Source organism: Heterodontus francisci, chromosome 6 (genome assembly GCF_036365525.1).
Source record: "Heterodontus francisci isolate sHetFra1 chromosome 6, sHetFra1.hap1, whole genome shotgun sequence".
NCBI classification, from domain to species: Eukaryota; Metazoa; Chordata; class Chondrichthyes; order Heterodontiformes; family Heterodontidae; genus Heterodontus; species Heterodontus francisci.
Genome location: NC_090376.1, coordinates 45,821,937 through 45,842,082, shown reverse-complemented (window position 1 = coordinate 45,842,082; position 20,146 = coordinate 45,821,937). Strand labels below are relative to the sequence as shown.

Sequence of the window (20,146 nt, the reverse complement as noted above, 5' to 3'; positions counted from 1 at the left end):
CAGCAAGGCAACGTAAACCCATGGCAGCACACAATGGCCTGAGAGGGAGGGTAGGGGAAGCGTGTCGGGGTGGGGAGTGGGCGGCTGGGAATGTGGGGGGAGGTGGAGCGAGCGGCCTGCAGTCAGTGGCTGGGGGTGGGGAAAAGGAGAGCGCATCCACTGCCAGTAAGGTCTGCAGCCACTCGCTCCCCTTTCGCCCCACTTCCCCGCGTTACGCGATTATGGCATCTGCGCATGCACCAACCAGTCCTGGCAATGCAGAACGCCGCGCACCCGCAGAGAGCAGGAGCCCGTTTGTGCATGTGCGTAGCTTGGCGCAGTCTGATGACGTCAGCGGCCAGCTGCGTTGTCAGGAATCACTTTGTTCTTTAAATAGTAACAATCAGGGACTCCCTCTGCTTCAATTTCAGTGTGGGCAGCCTGTGCTAACTCTATCAGTACTGGGTCGGCTCACTGAGTCTCAGCTAGGGAAGATCCATTTAATCCATTCCCTGGATCCTGTAACTTTTCAAATGTGTTTCAGACAGACAGACCTCATGGTCATCTGCCTGCAGTGCTAATTCCGTCTCCTCTGGGGGAACTGGTTTGGTCATGGCTCGATTCACTACACATTCAGGGGAACTGCAGGGGACCGTCTCCTGCCACTGCCCTGTCTCTCTGACCTCCTGCGGTCTCTGTTTCACTACTGGGGAAGCTAACACTTGCCCCCCCACCACCCTGCCAGTTCATTACCTATGAGCAGGTCAACCCCGTCCACAGGCAAACCTGGGACAATCCCTACGGTCAACGGTCCCGAAACTAAGTCGCACTCCAAGTGCACCCGATGTGAAGGAACAGGCGTACACTGCCCTCCAATACCATTTACTGCCATTCTGGTATTTACTGCACTCTCTGGGGGAAAGGTCAGGCCTTTTCCCCGTAAAAGGGATCTGGTGGCCCCTGTGTTCCTGAGGATTACTATGGGCTTGCTTGCCCATATGGGTTATGGGGTTACTCTCCCTTCAGACAGAAACTCTTGATAACCTTCAGGGATCCTATTAAATTTTCATGCACCCGCAGCAGTATGTTTTCTGGGTCTTACTACTGCTGCAGTGAAAGCCACAGCTTGTTCAGCTGTGCTTTCCATCAGGGTCCTTTTCTCCTTCACTGAGTGGGTGTGTCCTGATTGACCCTACAGGCTTTCCCCGTAGTTTCCAGCAGTCAGCACTGAGGTGACCTGCCTTATTACAATGGAAGCACAGAGGCCTCCGGGTCTCACTCCTACTTACAGCACCTTCCTTTTTGGCTGGAGGAGGGCCCCCTGTGTGTCCTGCTTTTCTTTTCTCCCAGGACTGCTTGGGCTCCGATCACCTTCCCACCCTTTGTCCTCCGGATTTGTGGGGGTGGCTAGGAAAGGTTTTCCCCTGGGGAACTGAATTGTATATTAGAGCAAACTCCTCAGCCAGAACTGCGGCTTGCCTCACTCTATGTACTTTTTGTTCCTCCACATATGTCTTTATGGAGAGGGGGAGAGAAGTTTTAAATACCTCTTGCAAAATCACTGCTCTGAGGTCTTCACAGCTGGGCTGCACTTTAAGAGCCATCAGCCACTGGTGAAAAACCAGCTGCTTACTGCTCTCAAACTCCAAGTAAGTTTGATCAGTCTGCTTCCTGAGGGTTCGGAACTTCTGGCGGTAGGCTTCCGGTACTAGCTCAACTGCCCCGACGATAACATTTTTTGTCAGTTCATAATTTATTTCTCCCATTCACCAGGATTTGTACTTCTACATTTTTCTATGCTTTATCCTTTCATTTTTTTTATTCTTTCATGGGATGTGAGCATCTCTGGCGAGACCAGCATTTGTTGCACATCCTGAATTGTCCTTAGAAGGTGGTGGTGAGCCGCTTTCTTGAACTACTGCAGTTCATCTGGTGTAGGTACACCCGCAGTGCTGTTAGGAAGAGCGTTCCAGGTTTTTGACCCAACGACAGTGAAGGAACAGCAATATAGTTCCAGGTCAGGATGGTGTGTGGCTTGGAGGGGAAATTGCAGGTGGTGGCTTTCCCATGTATCTGCTGCTGTTATCCTTTTAGGTGGTAGAGGTCGTGGGTTTGGAAGGAGCTGTTGAAGGGGGCTTGGCAAGTTGCTGCAGTGCATCTTGTAGATGGTGCACACTGCTGCCACTGTGTGCCAGTGGTGGATGAGCTGTGGATCAAGCGGGCTGCGTTGTCATGCATGGTGTCGAGCTTGAGTGTTGTTGGAGTTGTACCCATCCAGGTAAGTGGAGAGTATTCCATCACTCCTGACTTGTGCTGTGTCGATGGTGGGCAGGCTTTGGGGAATCAGGAGGTCAGTTACTTGTTGCAGTATTTCCAGCCTCTCACCTGCTCTTGCATTTATGTGGCTGGTTCAGTTCAGTTTCTGGTAAATGGTAACCCCCAGGATGCTGTTGGGGGATTCAGCGATGGTAATACCATTTAATGTCAAGGGGAGATGTTTAGATTCTCCCTTGTTGGAAATGGTCATTGCCTTGCACTTGTGTAGCACGAATGTTACTTGCCACTTATCAGCCCAAGCTTGAATGTTGTCCAGGTCATATTTCACATGGCCACGGACTGCTTCAGCATCTGAGGAGTCGTGAATGGGACTGAACACTGAGCAGTCATCAGTGAACATCCCCCACTTCTGACCTTGTGATGGAGGGAAGGTCATTGATGAAGCAGCTGAAGATGGTTGGGCCTAGGGCACTACCCTGAGGTACTCTTCTAGCGATGTCCTGTGGCTTAGATGTTTGGCCTCCAACAATCACAACCATCTTCCTTTGTGCTAGGTATGACTCCAGTCAGTGGAAAGTTTTCCCCCGATTCCCATTGACGTTAATTTTGCTAGGGTTATGTTGTCTCTTATCGCTTTAGTCATCCATGGCTTTTTATTTTGGCAAGTAGAGCTCTTGCCCCTTAGAGGTATGAACAGGTTCTGTTTTTTGAACACTTCCCACTGATCTTTTTTTTTACCAATTAACCGATTTTTCTCTGTTTACTGTGGACAGTCTCTGTCTCATCACATTGAAATCGGCCTTCCCTAAATCTCGAATCTTAGTAGCTACTTCGTGTTTGTACCATTTAAACACTGCGTTGTACTTTATCATATTATGTTTACTGTTAACTAAACCTGGCTTATTACTCATTCCTAAATCTAAAATGGCCTGCTCCAATGTTGGCTGTAGGACATATTGTTGTAGAAAGCTATCCCGAACGCACTCAAGAAATTCACTACTTTTCTGACGTGCTAGTCTAATTCCAATTTATATGAAAGTTAAAATCCTCCATTAAGACCACTCTGCCGTTGCTACATGCTTGTCTAATCTCTGCATAAATGCAATCTGCCACTTCACAGCTGCTACCGAGGCCTATACCCAACTCCTACTATAGTCTTAAATCCTTAAGTGATGCATTTTTGCAGAAGGGATATGGAGGGGCGATATATATATATAATGACACAGTTATAAACACTGTGCGATATGGAGGGGCGATATATATATAATGACACAGTTATAAACACTGTGCAGGGACAGAGGGACCTGGCAGTTCATGTACATAGATATTTGAAGATGGCAGGATATATTGAGGGAGTAGTTGGCAAAGCATATGGGATCTTGGTCTTCATAAATAGACATATGGATGGAAATGGAATAGTGTAGGTCAGATGGTTTCACAGGTCGGCGCAACATCGAGGGCCGAAGGGCCTGTACTGCGCTGTAATGTTCTAATTCTAATTCTCTGTTCCTTTATTCTATCCATCAAGTCTCCACTGCCTGCCTACCTCTCATTATCCTCTAATCATTGAAGTAGTTTCATCTTTAGTCACAAAGGTACACCTCCTTTGTTACCATTTTCCCTATCTTTCCTGTAAACCTTATAAGCTGGTATATTTAGTTCCTAGTCCTGACTGTCGTGCAGGAATGATATCAGTAATGGGTCAAAATCCTGGAACTCCCTACTTAACAGCATTTTGAGAGTACCTTTACCATGTAGACTGCAGCAGTTCAAGAAGCAGCATACCACCACTTTTCAAGGGCAATTGGGGATGGGCAATAAATGCTGGCCTTACCATTGAGGCCCACATCTTATGAGCAAATTGTTATGAAAGTGCTTGTATTTTGTTAATTTTTTGAGGACTCATATTTTAGAATTATGGACCTTGGTTCATTTGGGAAAACTGAAAAGATTCCATGGATGTGTTCTTTACAACAGTCACTGAGAGGCCTTTTTTGAAAACAAAGCTTTGCTGGATGTCACATACCTCAAGCTCAATAAACAACAGAAACCTTGGCGACTTGGGGAACATGTTTACAGAGAAGTAACGTCAAGATTTACGGTGGTCAGGAGGTTTCACTTTTGATAGCGCCCTGATGCCGCATTTTTCCTGGGTAGCACCTTGGAAAGCCTGCCAGATTACTTTTCGATGCCGCCTAAAACGAACTGCTCCAGAAAAGATCCCGGTGACCCGTCTGCATGTACTTGGATGCCAGACTATGCCCTAATTGGGGCACAACATATCTCATCCTTTTTCTTCAAGAATTAACAAGTATTTGGCAAAAGTATTTTTTTTCATCTTTGTAAAAGACCTAGTCATCATAGAGAGATAGAGCACTGAAACAGGCCCTTCGGCCCACTAGTCTGTGCCGACCATCAACCACCCATTTATACTAATCCTACATTAATCCCATATTCCCTTCCCTCAATTCTCCTATCACCTACCTACACTAGGGGCAATTTACAATGGCCAATTTACAATGGCCAATTTACCTATCAACCTGCAAGTCTTTGGCTGTGGGAGAAAACCGGAGCACCCGGTGGAAACCCATGCGGTCACAGGGAGAACTTGCAAACTCCGCACAGACAGTACCCAGAACTGAACCCGGGTTGCTGGAGCTGTGAGGCTGCGGTGCTAACCACTGCACCACTGTGGTGCCTCTGCCGAGAAAATTTCTTTTTTCCCCTCTTTAACCAGTGTGTCTGTGTGTGGGTTGGTATTTAAAAAGGGAACTTTCATATTTCAATCTGTGTTGATGCTTTGCTTCTTTACTGGATAGGTCTTGTTTTATAATAATAAACTGATAGTTTTTGTTTATTATGTTTTGACCAAGGTGGGAGAAATGCACTGTTAATTCATTCCCACTACTCCACAGGTCATAGCATATCAAATACCGAAGACTAGCCAAATTAAACACTATATTTTCCCCCCAGAATAAAGCCCACTAAACCAGGTTTCTTTAAACAATAACATTAACTATTTATTAGAAAAGTGTCATGGAACCGTATTTATTTTCTCATCATTAAAAACAGTGTGCCTTTAAGAGTCTGAAAAACAGAGAGAGAAGCTTCTGGATTTCTGAGGCACAATGTTTCAGCTGCATTTTGCTACCTAGGTGACAGCAGGAGAGAGAGGTCACATGGTATAATGTTTCCACTTAACTGTGTAAAAACTGGTCTGACCCAGTTTTTGACAGACTCTCCAGCGAAGCGTGTGACTGAAGAGGAGAGCTGTCTATTTTCTCTCAGCAAAAATTCTGCAAAGAATTGCAGGCCGAGTTAATTGCCTAAGGAGGAAAAAAATCCCTTTTTTTTTTGAAGACACCGTTGGTATTACTGAGGTAAAGTTTTGACTCCGAGATTGTCAGTTTAAAATTCAAGTTGACCTATTGCTGTGCTCATCGTCGAAGGAGCTGTTGGATGCCTGCTGCAGCCGAAGTGTTTTGAGTGCCGATCAAGAACAGACTATTTCATCAAATCCACGTAGAGACTTCGAGTAGCATTTGATTATTTTCAAATTAGAATACCTCACCCATCAGGAATGTAACTCACTGTTACGACCAGGTGAGGCAGGGGTCTAGGGCTCCCCTCTCAGCCTTTTCCTGGTTTGGCCATAACTGGGTTTAATTTCTAAAACAACGTGTTTTTAGCTTACCCTCAGTGAGTCCCTGCTCACTGCTTTCTAATTGTGATTGCAAAGAAATCAACCAGACAGGTTTTCTCAGATTTAAACAAGAAAAGTATAAGTTTATTAACCTTAAAACTCTAATTCAGTTAAAACTGCTAAAAATATGTGACATGACCATGCTAGCATGCATGCGTGATAAACACACGCAAATGGAGACAGAAAAGGAGAAAGAATCAAAGGGGCAAGTTTTGAAGCAGTAGATGGAATTTAGTTTCTGGTTTTGGATTGGATGTAAAATCTTTGATTGAAGTTATTTCTTGCAGTTCTCATTGGGGCCCAATGCACACTTTGAAACTTGTTTTGCTGGTTTTCTGTCCTGAAGCTTAAATTACTTCCATGGGTCCCTGGAACTTTGCGTGACAGAGAGAGAGATGCTGTCGTCTTGAAATTCAGTTGCAATCTCTTTAAATTGTTCTGTGTCAGGCACAATTCAAAAAACCCCAGGTTGGCCAGCAGGTTAGTCATGTGACTAGCTCCTTGTGTGGAGCAGCCTTACCTGTGAGATTTGTGGATTCCAGCCAGCTTACCAGACACTCTCGGGGGGAGGGGGTGGAATGCTGGTTCAATGACTCTCAATGTGTCTAGATCATCACTATTGACAAAATCCATCTGGCTAATTGAATCAGGGAGCACTCCAGTTGTCTCTCTATGCAACTGTCTTTCAGAATGCAAATGTACAGCCATGTTTTCAGTCACTGTTATGGTCTTTTAAACAAGTTATTTCAAGTCCAGTAACAGTTCAAAAATAATGTTTCATATGACGAAATTAATATGTCTCATTTTGGCAGGTGTGGTTTCCGTTACACCACAGAGACTTATTTATTGTTAAGCTGCTAATTTAAAAAAAAAACACCACTTTTAAAGCCGGTTAACTGTTAGTTTTGACTGTGTGTGACTGGGGAGGTTAGGTTAAAATAAGAAGTTATAAGGTCTTTAGACATAGGTTTGTCTTAATAGTGTTTAAGATTAAATTTTTTTACATTTGTTGTCTAAAGATACCCGGTTTGGTCTGTTTTATTCTGGGGGTTACTGGAGTGTTTAATTTAGCTGTTTTCTGGTTGGGTGGGAAAACTTTAATATGCTGCGATCTGTGGAGTGATGGGACTGAATTGGCGGTGCATTGCTCCCGCCTTAGTTGTAACAAAAGAAATAATAGGTCTTGCCTACTAACGAGATAAATTTTTATACGTAGAAAAAAAAACATACTCCCTTAACTCTCATGCACACCACATATATTCAAAAAGAAATGGTTAACTGGTTTCAAAAGGGGGTTTTGGATTATAACGGTTCCTTAGGGATGGAAGGAATAATAAAAAATAATTGAGGTTCACGTTCTGGTAGGATGTTTTCGGTACGGTGAGGTGTCCCAGAGTCGAATAGCCAGATGTCACTCTGTTTCTCAAGGCGAGGTTGACGAACAGTCTGATGGGTAGGTGTTCACGGCAATTTAACTACAGCAGGTGTCACAGGTCTTCCATCGGGGTGTAGCAGCAGGTATGCTTGCTTTTGAAGCAGCAGTCTAGCAGTAGAAGAATTCTTCAGATTTCAGGATTTTCTTAAAACACAGGAGGCAACAGGACTCTCACTGGATACAGAAACTCTTCAGAGACTGGAGACAACAGGAATCTGCTACCTTTCAAATACAGAATTTATTTTCAAGAGATGCGAGTCTCCTTTACAGAGAAAAATAACACTTTCTGGGTCTTTTCTCTCTGGCTCCAGGCAGGTCAAGCAAAGATTTCAAAATGCCTGCTCTTTGTCCAATTCACAGACTTTTAAATGGTCCAAAGTGAAAAAGCACCCTCCTGAACAGGGCCACATGTCCAGACATACTGTCTCCCCCTTGTCACTCAAGCTGCTCTGAAGAAAGGTCAAACCCCTGCTGACCTTCCTGTTCTTTAGCAAGTTTAACTTCCTTTCAAAACACCCATAAAGTTCAACCCTTTGTTCTGAACTTCCTTTCAAAACATTGCTGGAAGGCCAATTATTTTTTGCAGGTGTCTTTCACTGAACAAAATCTTTCTTAATTTTTTGAAACACATAGTAGTCCAAGATTTTAGTACAAAAATAAAACTTTTTGTGACCATTAAAGTAACCTGGTTGGTGTATTTTATTCTGGGATAAAGAGTAGAGTCTATGACTGACCGTATTGGTAACTGGGTAAACATTTAAATATAAGGTATGACCTGTGGAGAACTGGAATTAGAGAAAGACAGTGCACTCCTGCTTCGGTCGTAACAAAATAAAAAGGCATGTATTGTCCATGCACCTTTTTATTTTCTCAGCACGTTCCAGCCCATTATTATTATTTGTTTTTCCCCTTCATTTTCTTGGCAATATTTCTGTACTCCCTTTCATAAAGGAATTTGCACCTTGCTGGGATATGGTTCAATGGATGCCTGTCTTGAAATAGTTTGAAAAAATTGATCCAAAGATAATTTGAACTGAACTAGATCCAGTGTTGCCTAATAAATATTTTTTTATTAAATGGCCAGTTAATTATCTGCTAAAGGGCAGAATAATGTGTCTTTACAAACCCCTCTGTTTTCAACACTTTTATGAAATCCCGACGTAGTTCATTGTCCAGTGTTAGCAAGATTCAGTATTGATATCTCTAATGGAAGAACCATCACAAATCTAGTGTTGAACATCCCTGCATTGTTTCCAGCATGGTAGTGTCACAGTAACATGGGGAATACTGCATATTAAAGGAATATCCTATGATCTTCATATGTTTCAGCAGTAGCCATAAATGTTTGGCCACTCTTGTGTCTTAAAGAAGAAGTGAATCTCAGTGATGAACTCAAGGTGCAAGTGCAAAACCAAATTGACACCCTAAAAAACTCTAAATTTAGTTATTCTGAGTTTATGCACATGCAGTTGTTTGAAAATAGCAGAACAGAAATGCAGCTTTTCTGAGGCTGCCTGCAGCTGACTGGCGGAGTTGACAGTATTTGTTGCTGATGGTCCAATGTTTAAGATGATATTCTGCTTCTCTGGAGGCCATACAAGTGGTAAGTAAAATTAACTTTCCACCGTTTCAACAGTGTTGCTTGTGGACATGTGCCAATAGTGCAGATCTGCCTGTAATATGTTGCCACTTTGTACTGTTCAGGAACACACATGTTTGTATGATCGTGTAATGGAGTTCTTATCAATGAAGCGTTGGAATGCTTTTTCACCAAATGGTGTATGTAGTTGTCAATCAGATTGATTTCAGAGTACTTGAACATTAGTTTTATATAGGTTTAAGCTGTAGTTAATAGATTTGGATGACATGGAAGCTGGTGTAGGATGGTAAAAGATTATACTAGTGTTTTTCTGTGCTTGGGATTATAGCACTTCATTTCATATTTGACCTCGAGTGCTTTATTATGATTTTGTAGAGGAAGTGGAAAATGTGCCTTTCCTCACCATTGATCCCTCACCTTGAGCTGAAAAATTGCATGCAGCTGTGGACTAATTTTGTGAGATACTCTTCACTTGGTTAGTAATCATATCTAAGACATAAATCATAAATTGATTTGAGTTCTGGGTAAAAGCCAGATAGAAAATTATGCACTGCATTATACTGTTGCATACAAGGAGAAAAGCTTATCTTTTAACAAGGGTGGTCCTTTGGCAACAGTAGACTGTCATGTGCACAGGACGCATAAGCTATTTAAAGCATAAAACTTGATTTCCTTTATATTGAGGAAAGGAGCCATTTATTGTTATTGATTTCAAGAAGATCTAGAGTTAAATTTAAGGATTCCTCATAGTCAATTGCAATTCCACCATTTTTACAGAATCTGTTCCTTTTTGAAATCGCCTGCAGAGAGATTCAAAGCATTTAGGTAAATTTCTTCACATGTAATACAAAATACATTTTTCTGGAATAAGATTTTACGCAATCAAATGTTGTAAGCCATTGTTTTAAAGAAGCAATTCTACAGACACAGTCATGATACAATTTTCAACTCTGCTTAGGAAATAAAACCTTGGTGCAGTTGATATAGAATAAACTGAAATTAATGCTTCTGTATTCATCTTGTTAAATCTTGAGGACTAAAGTTCCAAATAAGAAAGTATTACATTTAATTCTATGTTAATATAGGATAAGCACTAGTTTTAAACTGTGGTACTTTATTTTTAAAAGTGCTTTTTAACAGACTAATTATTTTACAGTTGACAATTCCAGCTGACTTCCTGTTATTGTGACCTGTTATCGTCCATGCTCAACAGCAAATAAATAATCTACCATGCATGTTCAGATGACCTAAAGTCTCATTCTTTTTGAAGAAATAAATCTCCCTGCTTTTAAAGTTGAGAAAACAGAGATTGCTTTTTATGTTCTGCAATTAATCTTATCGTGTCAGTACAGTGTTTCCAACCCAGACATACAGGCTTCTAGAGTTGTATGCAGATTGAGAATCACATAGAATAATCACTTCAGCAATTTCTGAGAACAATTTGCCATAAGTAATATAAATATTAGATAGCTTGCAGTCTCCACTGAGTTCATTCTAATGCATGGATGTGCAAAGTCCATTGCATTGACCACGTGCAGCTCCAGAGCCCTGGCAATCCCACCCTCCAAGCCCAATGAGCTGAGTCATTATTTGTGTTTACATTTCTTATTTGCTGGCTTGTTTTAAATATTCCTGGCCTGAAAGTTTGGAAAGGGCTATTTTTGGTAATGTTGCCACTTCAGCAAATAAATCCTAAATCAGGACAGCAAAGTCAGTTAGCATCAGCAAATAGAAATATGAGGAAATTAATTGGAGCATTAATTTAAACCTTTTATACTGATCCATTGTAATTGGACTAAAGATAACATATGCATGGTCATGTCATCTTTTGGATTGGTTTTGATTGCCTGAGGAGATCGGAGAGGAAGTTTCTTCTTTTCCCTCTTTCCCTTCCCTTACTTTACCTTTCCTAAGAGATTACAAAGACTTGCATTTAAATAGTGCCTTTCACAACCACAGGGCATCCCAAAGTGCTTTACAGCCAATGAAGTATTTTGAAGTGTAATTACTGTTGTAATGTCGGAAACGCAGCAGCCAATATGCACACAGTAAGCTCCCACAAACAGCAATTTGCTAATGATCAGACAATCTGTTTTTGTGATGTTGATTAGGGATAAATGTTGGCCAAGACGCTGAGGAAAACTTCTCTTCTTCGACATAGTGCCGGAGGATCTTTTACATCTAGCTGAGAGGGAATATGGGACCTCTGTTTAACGTCCCATCTGAAAGACGGCACCGCCGCCAGTGTCGTACTCCCTCAGTAATGCACTGCAATGTCAGCCAAGATTTTTGTGCTTAAGTCCTAGAGTGGGACTTGAACCCACAGCTTTCTGACTCAAAGGCAAGAGTGCTACCAACTGAGCCACAGCTGGCATCATGAGTGTAGGACAAGCTTGATTGACCAGCTGGCCTTTTCCTGACTGTCATTTTCATATGTTGGCAATGTTACACAGCTGGAAATAGGCGTTCATCGTGATGGAGAAGATATGGGTTTAGAAGCTGAGCTTGGGGGTCTAATAGGGGACAAATTACAGTCTTGTTTAACCTGAGACAATGGCCAGGGATGGCGATGGAATCAATAAAAAGTGTACAGAATTTTCAGAGGGAAAGACGGTAGTTGGGTTTCCCAGTTTTTCAGTGGAGAAAATTGTGTTGCATTCAAGATTAGATGTTGGAGCAGAAATCTGACAGTATAGTGGAGGAGTCAAGAGGCGTGCGGGAGAGGTAGTTTTGGGTATCATCATCGTACATGTGGAAGCTGACCTGTGTGTGTGGATGATTTCACCAAGGGGAAGTGTTTAGAACATCCAGAGAAGGTGCAGAATAAAAGCCACATGATCTTCCACTGAGAGGAAGAGAAAAATCAGAGCGACAGTCACATTTGGTTGCTCTGTGTGCTTTCATGTCATTAATAACTAAATAGCGTTGACAAATTTTGGAAGTTTGCCTGCTAGCCCTCTGAGCTGAGGAATGGCATGTAATAGAGGTAGAAAATGCAAACATTTTGAATAAGTGCATTATTGCTGATAATTGAACACCCACTAAGATCTAGTTGGAATAGGCAAAGAAAACGACTTGTCATTTACGACTACAAAGTATCCGTTAGTTTTGTTAATAAAGTTGCATGTTAATAAGCTAATTTATTCAGGACAAAGATCTTATTTCAAGAATGTTTTAATAGATGTTAACTTGTATACGCACTCTTAAGAATATTGGATGAGCTGTTTATCATTAGGGCTTTGAATTCTCAGCCCTCATAGTCATGATAGCACAACCTGTATGCAACTGTATAATCTGTCTTCTAGTTTCAGTGTCACAGTAGATCCATTGCTGTGAATATAAAACAAACATACATTTGTATAATGCCTTATTATCACATTTCTCAGAAACATGCAAAGTGCTAATTGTGTTGGAATGCAGTGATGGTTGTTATGTAGGACTGTATGGTAGCCATTTCTATTTACAAATTTATTCCTGGTTATTTAAGTATGCTGACTTCACAGCTTTGTTTGTCAAACTGTTAATCAACAGATGTTTCAATTTCCAGGCAAGCTTCTTTCAGCTGTGGAAGGTAACCACTGGCTAGGTATGATCAGCTATTACAGTGAGAACAGGATTAGCAGGTCAGCATCTCTCTCTTTTTTTCTGTAATACTTCAATCTGGCGGCCATTTGTTTTAGACAATAGAACGGTGATCGGATGATTTAACATCAAAAGATTTATCCCTTTGTTCATATGTTTGCTTTCATTGGTAAATCTCAGTTTTACAATATTAGAGTCAGTGCAGTTCACATTCTCAAAATGTGGTGAATTTCAGATTTATACGGTATGCTGAAGCTTTAGCAGCTTTATTTGTCCTTAACTGGGCAAAATGACATATCTAATGTGTAGCAAAAATGTTTGATAGCTAAATGAAACTAAATTGAAATAAATTTGATGCCTTGTCCTCTTAAATAATGCGTGTTGCTTTTAGCAGGTAGTTTTCTATCCTCGCAAGAAAAAATGCCATTAGTAAAGAGGAACATTGAACCCAGGCACCTCTGTCATGGTGCTTTGCCTGAAAGAATTAGCAATGAACTGGAGTGTGTCACAAACAATACACTAGCGGCCATCATTCGTCAGCTCAGCAGTCTCAGTAAGTCTAGAAGTCACTTTGTTTTCTGAGTTTGTTAACTTTAGATTATTTTCATCATTTGAATCTAACATGCTTGTTGTCTCATAAGCATTTTTATGTAAACATTCTGATACAATCCACTAAATTTCAATCTTTTGATACAAATATTGATAAAGATAACATTGGCAGGTGTAACTAATATCTGTGCATAGACACTTTCCTGTTAACAAAAGAAGTATAGTCAAAATAACTAAATTTATGGAGAGTTCAGAAATTGAGATACATTTGGTGTTTGCCTATAAATTGTATTGCCAAAACATCAGGAGTTACAGATGATTTGGGAAAGCAGATTGTACAAATCCAGTATAGCAACACCCAAAATAAGTGTTTCTTGGTGTTAACGCATTTGTACTTCTATTTCACTTGAATTTTCAGCCCACGCGTCTGCTCACTGTAATAGAAAAGAGGATCATGTGAAAATCAAGATTTATCTGATTTTAAATTTCACTGGCACACTGAAGTCAATATTTAAGCTATCTATCGAGGTTAACAATGCTGAAAGTGCCTTGCCTTCAGCCAGATCCCAACATGGTTGATCAATGTATTTATTGTTTGTTTGTAATTTAGAGTTGCTGCTGATGGCAGAGTGGCTTAACCACACATGCACATTAGTATTAAAGTTGTATTTGTGACTAAAGAAAAACTACAAGTGTAAAGTCTCTCAGTTCCCTTTTATTTCCATATCTATGTTAAATTAGAATAGGGAAAGATTAGGAACAATCTTTCTAAGAAGCTGATATTGCTCAGTAGAATAAAAGGGATTATCATTTTGAGACAGTGGTGACCATGCCTAGTAAGCCACTCAGTTGTAACAAACCGCTACAAGGTCTAAAAAAGGAATGAAACCGACGGACCACCTAACATCGATCTAGGCACCGGAAACGACAACAGCAAACTCAGCCCAGTCAACCCTGCAAAGTCCATCTTAATAACATCTGGGGGCTTGTGCCAAAATTGGGGAGCTGTCCCATAGACTAGTCAAGCAACAGCCTGAGATAGTCATACTCCATGGAATCATACCTTGCAGATAATGTTCCAAACACCATCACCACCATCCCAGAGGGGGCGGCACAGTGGTATACTGTCAGGAGGGAGATGCCCTGGGAGTCCTCAACATTGACTCCAGACCCCATGAAGTCTCATGGCTTCAGGTCAAACATGGGCAAGGAAACTTGCTGCTGATTACCACCTACTGAGACCCCTCTTTTTCCCCCCCTCCACCTCGGCTGATGAATCAGTGCTTCTCAATGTTGAACATCAGTTAGACGAAGCACTGAGGGTGGCACGGGCACATAATATACTCTGGGTGGGGGACTTCAATGCCCATCACCAAGAGTGGCTCGGTAGCATCATGACTGATGGAGCTGGCCGAGTCCTAAAGGACATAGCTACTAGACTGGGTTTGTGACAGATGGTGAGGGGACTAACGAGGGAAAAGCCTACTTGACCTCATCCTCACCAATCTACCTGTTGCAGATGCATCTGTCCATGATAGTATTGGTGGGAGTGACCACTGCACTGTCCTTGTGGAAATGAAGTCCCGTCTTCACACTGAGGGTACCCACCATCCTGTTCTGTGGCACTACCACTGCTAAATGAGATAGATTTCGAACAGATCTAGCAACTCAAAACTGGGCATCCAGGAGGCGCTGTGGGCCATCAGCAGCAGCAGCAGAATTGTATTCAACTACAATATGTACCCTCATGGCCTGGCATATCCCGCACTCTTCCATTACCATCAAGCCGGGGGACCAACCCTGGTTCAATGAAGAGTGCAGGAGGGCATGCCAGAAGCAGCACAGGAGTCCTGTGTTGTAGCTTCACCAGGCTAAAAATAAGGTGTCAGCCTGCTGAAGCTACAACACAGGACTACTTGCATGCCAAACAGTGGAAGCAGCTTGCAATAGACAGGGATAAGCGATCCCACAACCAATGGATCAGATCTAAGCTCTGCAGTCCTGCCACATTCGGTCAGTCGTGAATGATGGTGGACAATTAAACAGCTGACAGGAGGAGGAGGCTCCACAAACATCCCCATCCTCAACAATGAGGGAGCCCAGCGCATCAGTGCAAAAGACAAGGCCGAAAAATTTGCATCCATCTTCAGCCAGAAGTGCCGAGTGGATGATCCATCTCTGCCTCCTTCTGAGATCCCCAGCATCACAGATGCCAGTCTTCAACCAATCCGATTCATTCCACGTGATATCAAGAAACGGTTGAAGGCACTGGATACTGTAAAGGCTATGGGCCCTAACGACATTCTGACAATAGTACTGAATACTTGTGCTCCAGAACTATCTGCGCCCCTAGCCAAGCTGTTCCAGTACAGCTACAACGCTGGCATCTACCCGGCAATGTGGAAAATTGCCCAGGTATGTCCTGTGCACAAATGACCGCCCCATCAGTCTACTCCCGATCATCAGCAAAGTGATGGAAGCAGGCGTCGGCAGTGCTATCAAGCAGCACTTGCTCAGCAATAACCTGCTCACTGACAATCCGTTTGGGGTTCCACCACTCAGGCCACTCAGCTCCTGACCTCATTACAGTTTTGGTCCAAAAATGGACAAAAGAGCTGAATTCCAGAGGTGAGGTGAGAGTGATTGCCCTTGACATCAGGGCAGCATTTGATCGAGTATGGCATCAAGAAGCCAATCACCATCCTGACTTGGAACTATATCGCTGTTCCTTCACTGACGCTGAGTCAAAATCCTGGAACTCCCTTCCTAACAGCCCTGTTGGTGTACCTACACCCCAAGGACTGCAGCGGTTCAAGAATGCAGCTCACCACTACCTTCACGAGCAGTTAGGGATGGGCAATAACTGCGACAACTACATTCCCTGAACGAATAATAAAAACAAATATTGTTTTTTTTTTTTGGTTTGCTCTCTCCAACTGCCTTACCTCATACTTCTAATTGAATTCCATTTGCCACTCCTCTGCCCTCCTGAGCAATTCATTGATACCTTGTTGCAGTCTACTACAGTTTTCTTCCTTACTATCACATGAATTACTGTATCATCTTCAAATGTCATAATCCTGCTCCCTACATTTAAGTCTAAATCATTGATATATACCAAGGAAAGCAAGGGACCTAGTACTGAGCCCTCCAGAACCCCACAGGAAACAGCCTTCTAGTGACAAAAACACTTATTGACCATTATGCTTTGCTTCCTGACAGAGTTAATTTTGAATCCAGTTTGCCACTTGCCCTTGGATGCCATTGGCTATTACTTTTATGACCATTCTGTATATGGGACCTCGTCAAAAGCCTTGTTAAAATTCATGTAGACCACATCAAATGTGCTACCCTCATTGACCCTGCTAGTTGCCTTCTCAAAAATTTCAATCAAGTTAGTCAGACACGACCTTCCTTGAACAAATCCATGCTGATGGTGACTTTCTAAATGACTATTCATACTGTCTCTCAGAATTATTTTCCAATAATCTGCCCACCATTGAGGTTAAGTTGACTGGCCTGTATTTACTCGGTTAATCCCTTCCTCCCTTTTGAAAACAATGTTAGCAATCCTCCGGCACCACGCCAGTAACCAGTGAAGATTGGAAAATGTTGGTCAGAGCCTCCGCTATTTCCTCCCTTGCTTCTCTTAGCAGCCTGGCATACATTTCATTCAGGACTGGTGAGTTATCCATCTTAACAGATGCTAAATCCATAATATTTCCCCTCTCACTGTGTATTTATACCATCCAATATTTCACACTCATCCTTAGTTAGTCGTCTGCATCATCCCCCTTTCTGTGGAGAGAGATGCAAAGTATTAAAAAGTACCATGCCCATGTTTTCTACATCTACACACAAGTTACATTTTTGGTTTCTAATCGGCCCTACGCTTTCCTAAGTTATCCTCTTGCAGTTTTTGTATTTATAAAACAAATGTGTTTTCCTTGATTTTACTTGACAATATTTTTTCATGCCCTCTCTTTTTGCCTTCCTAATTTCCTTTTTAATTTCACCCTTCCACTTTCTATACTCCTCTAGGCTTTCTGCACTATTGAACTCTCAGTATCTGACTTAAGCTTCCCTTTTTACTTTATCCTGCTCCAGGGGCATTCAACCTTTTTATGTATGGGGCCACATTGCAATTTTTCTCCGACAGGGGGATGTGAGAAAATTTCAGATAAAGGTGTTTAAAAATTTATCTTACTACTAGGGTGGCGCAGTGGTTAGCACCGCAGCCTCACAGCTCCAGCGACCCGGGTTCAATTCTGGGTACTGCCTGTGCGGAGTTTGCAAGTTCTCCCTGTGTCTGCGTGGGTTTCCTCCGGGTGCTCCGGTTTCCTCCCACATGCCAAAGACTTGCTGGTTGATAGGTTAATTGGCCATTATAAATTGCCCCTAGTATAGTTAGGTGGCAGGGAAATATAGGGAAGGTGGGGATGTGGTAGCAATATGGAATTAGAGTAGGATTAGTATAAATGGGTGGTTGATGGTTGGCACAGACTCGGTGGGCCGAAGGGCCTGTTTCAGTGCTGTATCTCTAAACTAAACTAAACTAAACTAATCAAAACAACAAAACGTGCATTTTTGTGAAGAAGCTTTAAATGAGAAGACTAATTTAATTACTTATTTTCTTGTCACTATTTTGAACACTGATTTAGTGAGATACCTGGCATTGTTTTCGCTTGCATAAGTACTCTATCTTTTCCCGTACACTTGGGGCTAGATTTTAAGAAGCCCTTGATGCCCTGATCCGTGGCGAGTGGGGGGGCCTGAAGATGGCTCCGGATGAGGCCGGCCACGGACCTCAATGCCGGCAGAGCCCGGCCTGTTCCTTCCTGCCGCTGGGCGATAGGACCACAATTAACATATTCAAATTGATAAAATTAATACTTTGAAATACACTTGCCTAAGATCTTCGACACGGTGGCAGGCACTCCTGCGCCTTCAGATCCCCGTCCGGGGAAACGAGGCATGACACTGGTGGGGAGGGGGGAGGAGTTAAGTTTATCCGTGCTGGGGTGGGGAACGGGGTTAAATACGCGTAATGGGTGTAAGGGATGATGGGAAGGATTGAACCTTAAACTTTGTGTGGTTTGGGGGGGGGTTGGTCAGACATAAAAAGTGAGTGTTTTGGGGCAGAAGGGCAAATAGTTAATTTTATTTTATTTTTATTTTAGAGATACAGCACTGAAACAGGCCCTTCAGCCCACCGAGTCTGTGCCGACCAACAACCACCCATTTATACTAACCCTACAGTAATCTCATATTCCCTACCACTTACCTACACTAGGGGCAATTTACAACGGCCAATTTACCTATCACCTGCAAGTCTTTGGATGTGGAAGGAAAGCGGAGCACCCGACGAAAACCCACGCGGTCACAGGGAGAACTTGTAAATTCTGCACAGGCAGTACCCAGAATCGAACCTGGGTCCCTGGAGCTGTGAGGCTGTGGTGCTAACCACTGCGCCGCCCAATGTGGTTTTGTAGTTAATGTGGTTTTTATTGCCAATGGGAAAGGGGTGTTGGAAATTTATTTGATAAGTTTTGGTGGGGGAGTGTATCGTTAAAAATTCAAATATGCCGGCAGGATTGGCTGCCCTTTGAAAATGGGACCAACGCCTGCGCACAGGTAGCTGATGTCATTGCCATCTCTCTCGCTCCCCCTCTCGCTCCCCCTCTTCCCCCTCTCGCTCCCCCTCTTCCCCCTCTCTCTTGATTCTTTGGCATCCAGGGGGATCTAGATTTGGGCAAGCTGATCACATGATCAAATGGAAGATTTTTCGCAGATGGCAAAGCTGGAAGTAAAAAGCCGAGAATATAAATCACATTTAAATCATTGTACTGAAAACAAAATAAAGATTGGGACATAGACAATGGGGGTGAAGGGAGAAATATAAATACCAGAACACTTTAAAAAAAAAAAAAAAAAAAAATCTGCAATTTTTAAATGTTCTTCTGAGGGAATGAGATTCCATACTTAGAATATTTGTTTTTTTGGGTCAGAGTTGTTCAGTGGTACTTATGACTTTGTATGCCATTTAAAAATTAACTTACTCCTGATTGAATGAGGCTTAAAGTTTTTTTCCATTGGTCCTTACAGCGAGAATAGATTGAAGTTCAGGAAAATCAGTGATTTCTAATTGATTCCATCCGTGAAGACTGAAACAGCACACCCTGTGGAGGAGCAGGCTATGGTTCCATTTTCTGTCATTTCTTCTCTCCCTTTCAGTATTGTTTACGTCCTGAGTGAAAGAGGATACATGTGCTGGTATAAACTTTGTTGGAAAACATGGACAAGAGGAGATTGGATGTGGCTAAAAATGAGACAAATTCAACCATATTGACTTTTAGTGACAAAGTAATGCAATACATAAAATGACATAGAAAGATGATACAAGACAGAGGAAAATTATTGACAGCATCACCATGAATTCAGTAATGGGTTGGCTTGCTATGCTTGTTTGTTTATTTCATTTTTTCCTATTTTGGAAAATTCATGGAGCGTGACAAACCAAATATACTATTTATCACGAAATAAAGGCATTTACACAAGGATAGTGAGTTGTTTGGGTTAGCGGAAGGAAAATATGGAGAAGATTATGTTGGGGGATCGAAGACGTAGCTGAAAAGAAAGAGTTTGAGGAAGTTTTTGAAAGCTGACCTAGGGAACTAGAGTTCCAATAGGCAGCTGCATAGTGACTGAACAAATAGATACTAATGTTGGCAGGGAATATGAGGGTAGGGGTGAGGGAGTGAAACATGGAGAAATCTGATCGAGGCCAAAGGGTGTTTGTGGAGATGGATATAAGGTAGGAGAAGATCACTAAGCCATGAGATGATGAAGCTTCAGAGGGACTTGAAAGCAATGTTATGTATTTTGTAGGGTAGATGCCAGTGTTGTAGCTGTACTGGAACAGCTTGGCTAGGGGCGCGGCAAGTTCTGGAGCACAGGTCTTCAGTACTATTGCCGGAATATTGTCAGGGCCCATAGCTTTTGCAGTATCCTGTGCCTTCAG

At 42.3% G+C, this 20,146-nt stretch overlaps 1 protein-coding gene across 4 annotated transcripts in view; it reads left to right on the top strand.

Annotated features, from left to right (window-relative positions):
- The window catches only part of LOC137371283 (actin-binding protein WASF3-like), a 142,443-nt gene that overhangs the window by 14,363 nt on the left and 107,934 nt on the right, over positions 1–20,146 (top strand). For 2 of the 4 annotated variants that reach the window (XM_068033581.1, XM_068033584.1), the window contains exons 2-3: positions 12,542–12,617; positions 12,971–13,129. In XM_068033581.1, the coding sequence (XP_067889682.1) occupies positions 12,997–13,129 (133 nt within the window). In that variant the 5' untranslated portion in view covers positions 12,542–12,617; positions 12,971–12,996. Of the gene's footprint in view, positions 1–8,769; positions 8,998–12,541; positions 12,618–12,967; positions 13,130–20,146 lie in introns of those variants that run through there. The other 2 variants (XM_068033583.1, XM_068033582.1) reach the window with 2 other exon arrangements.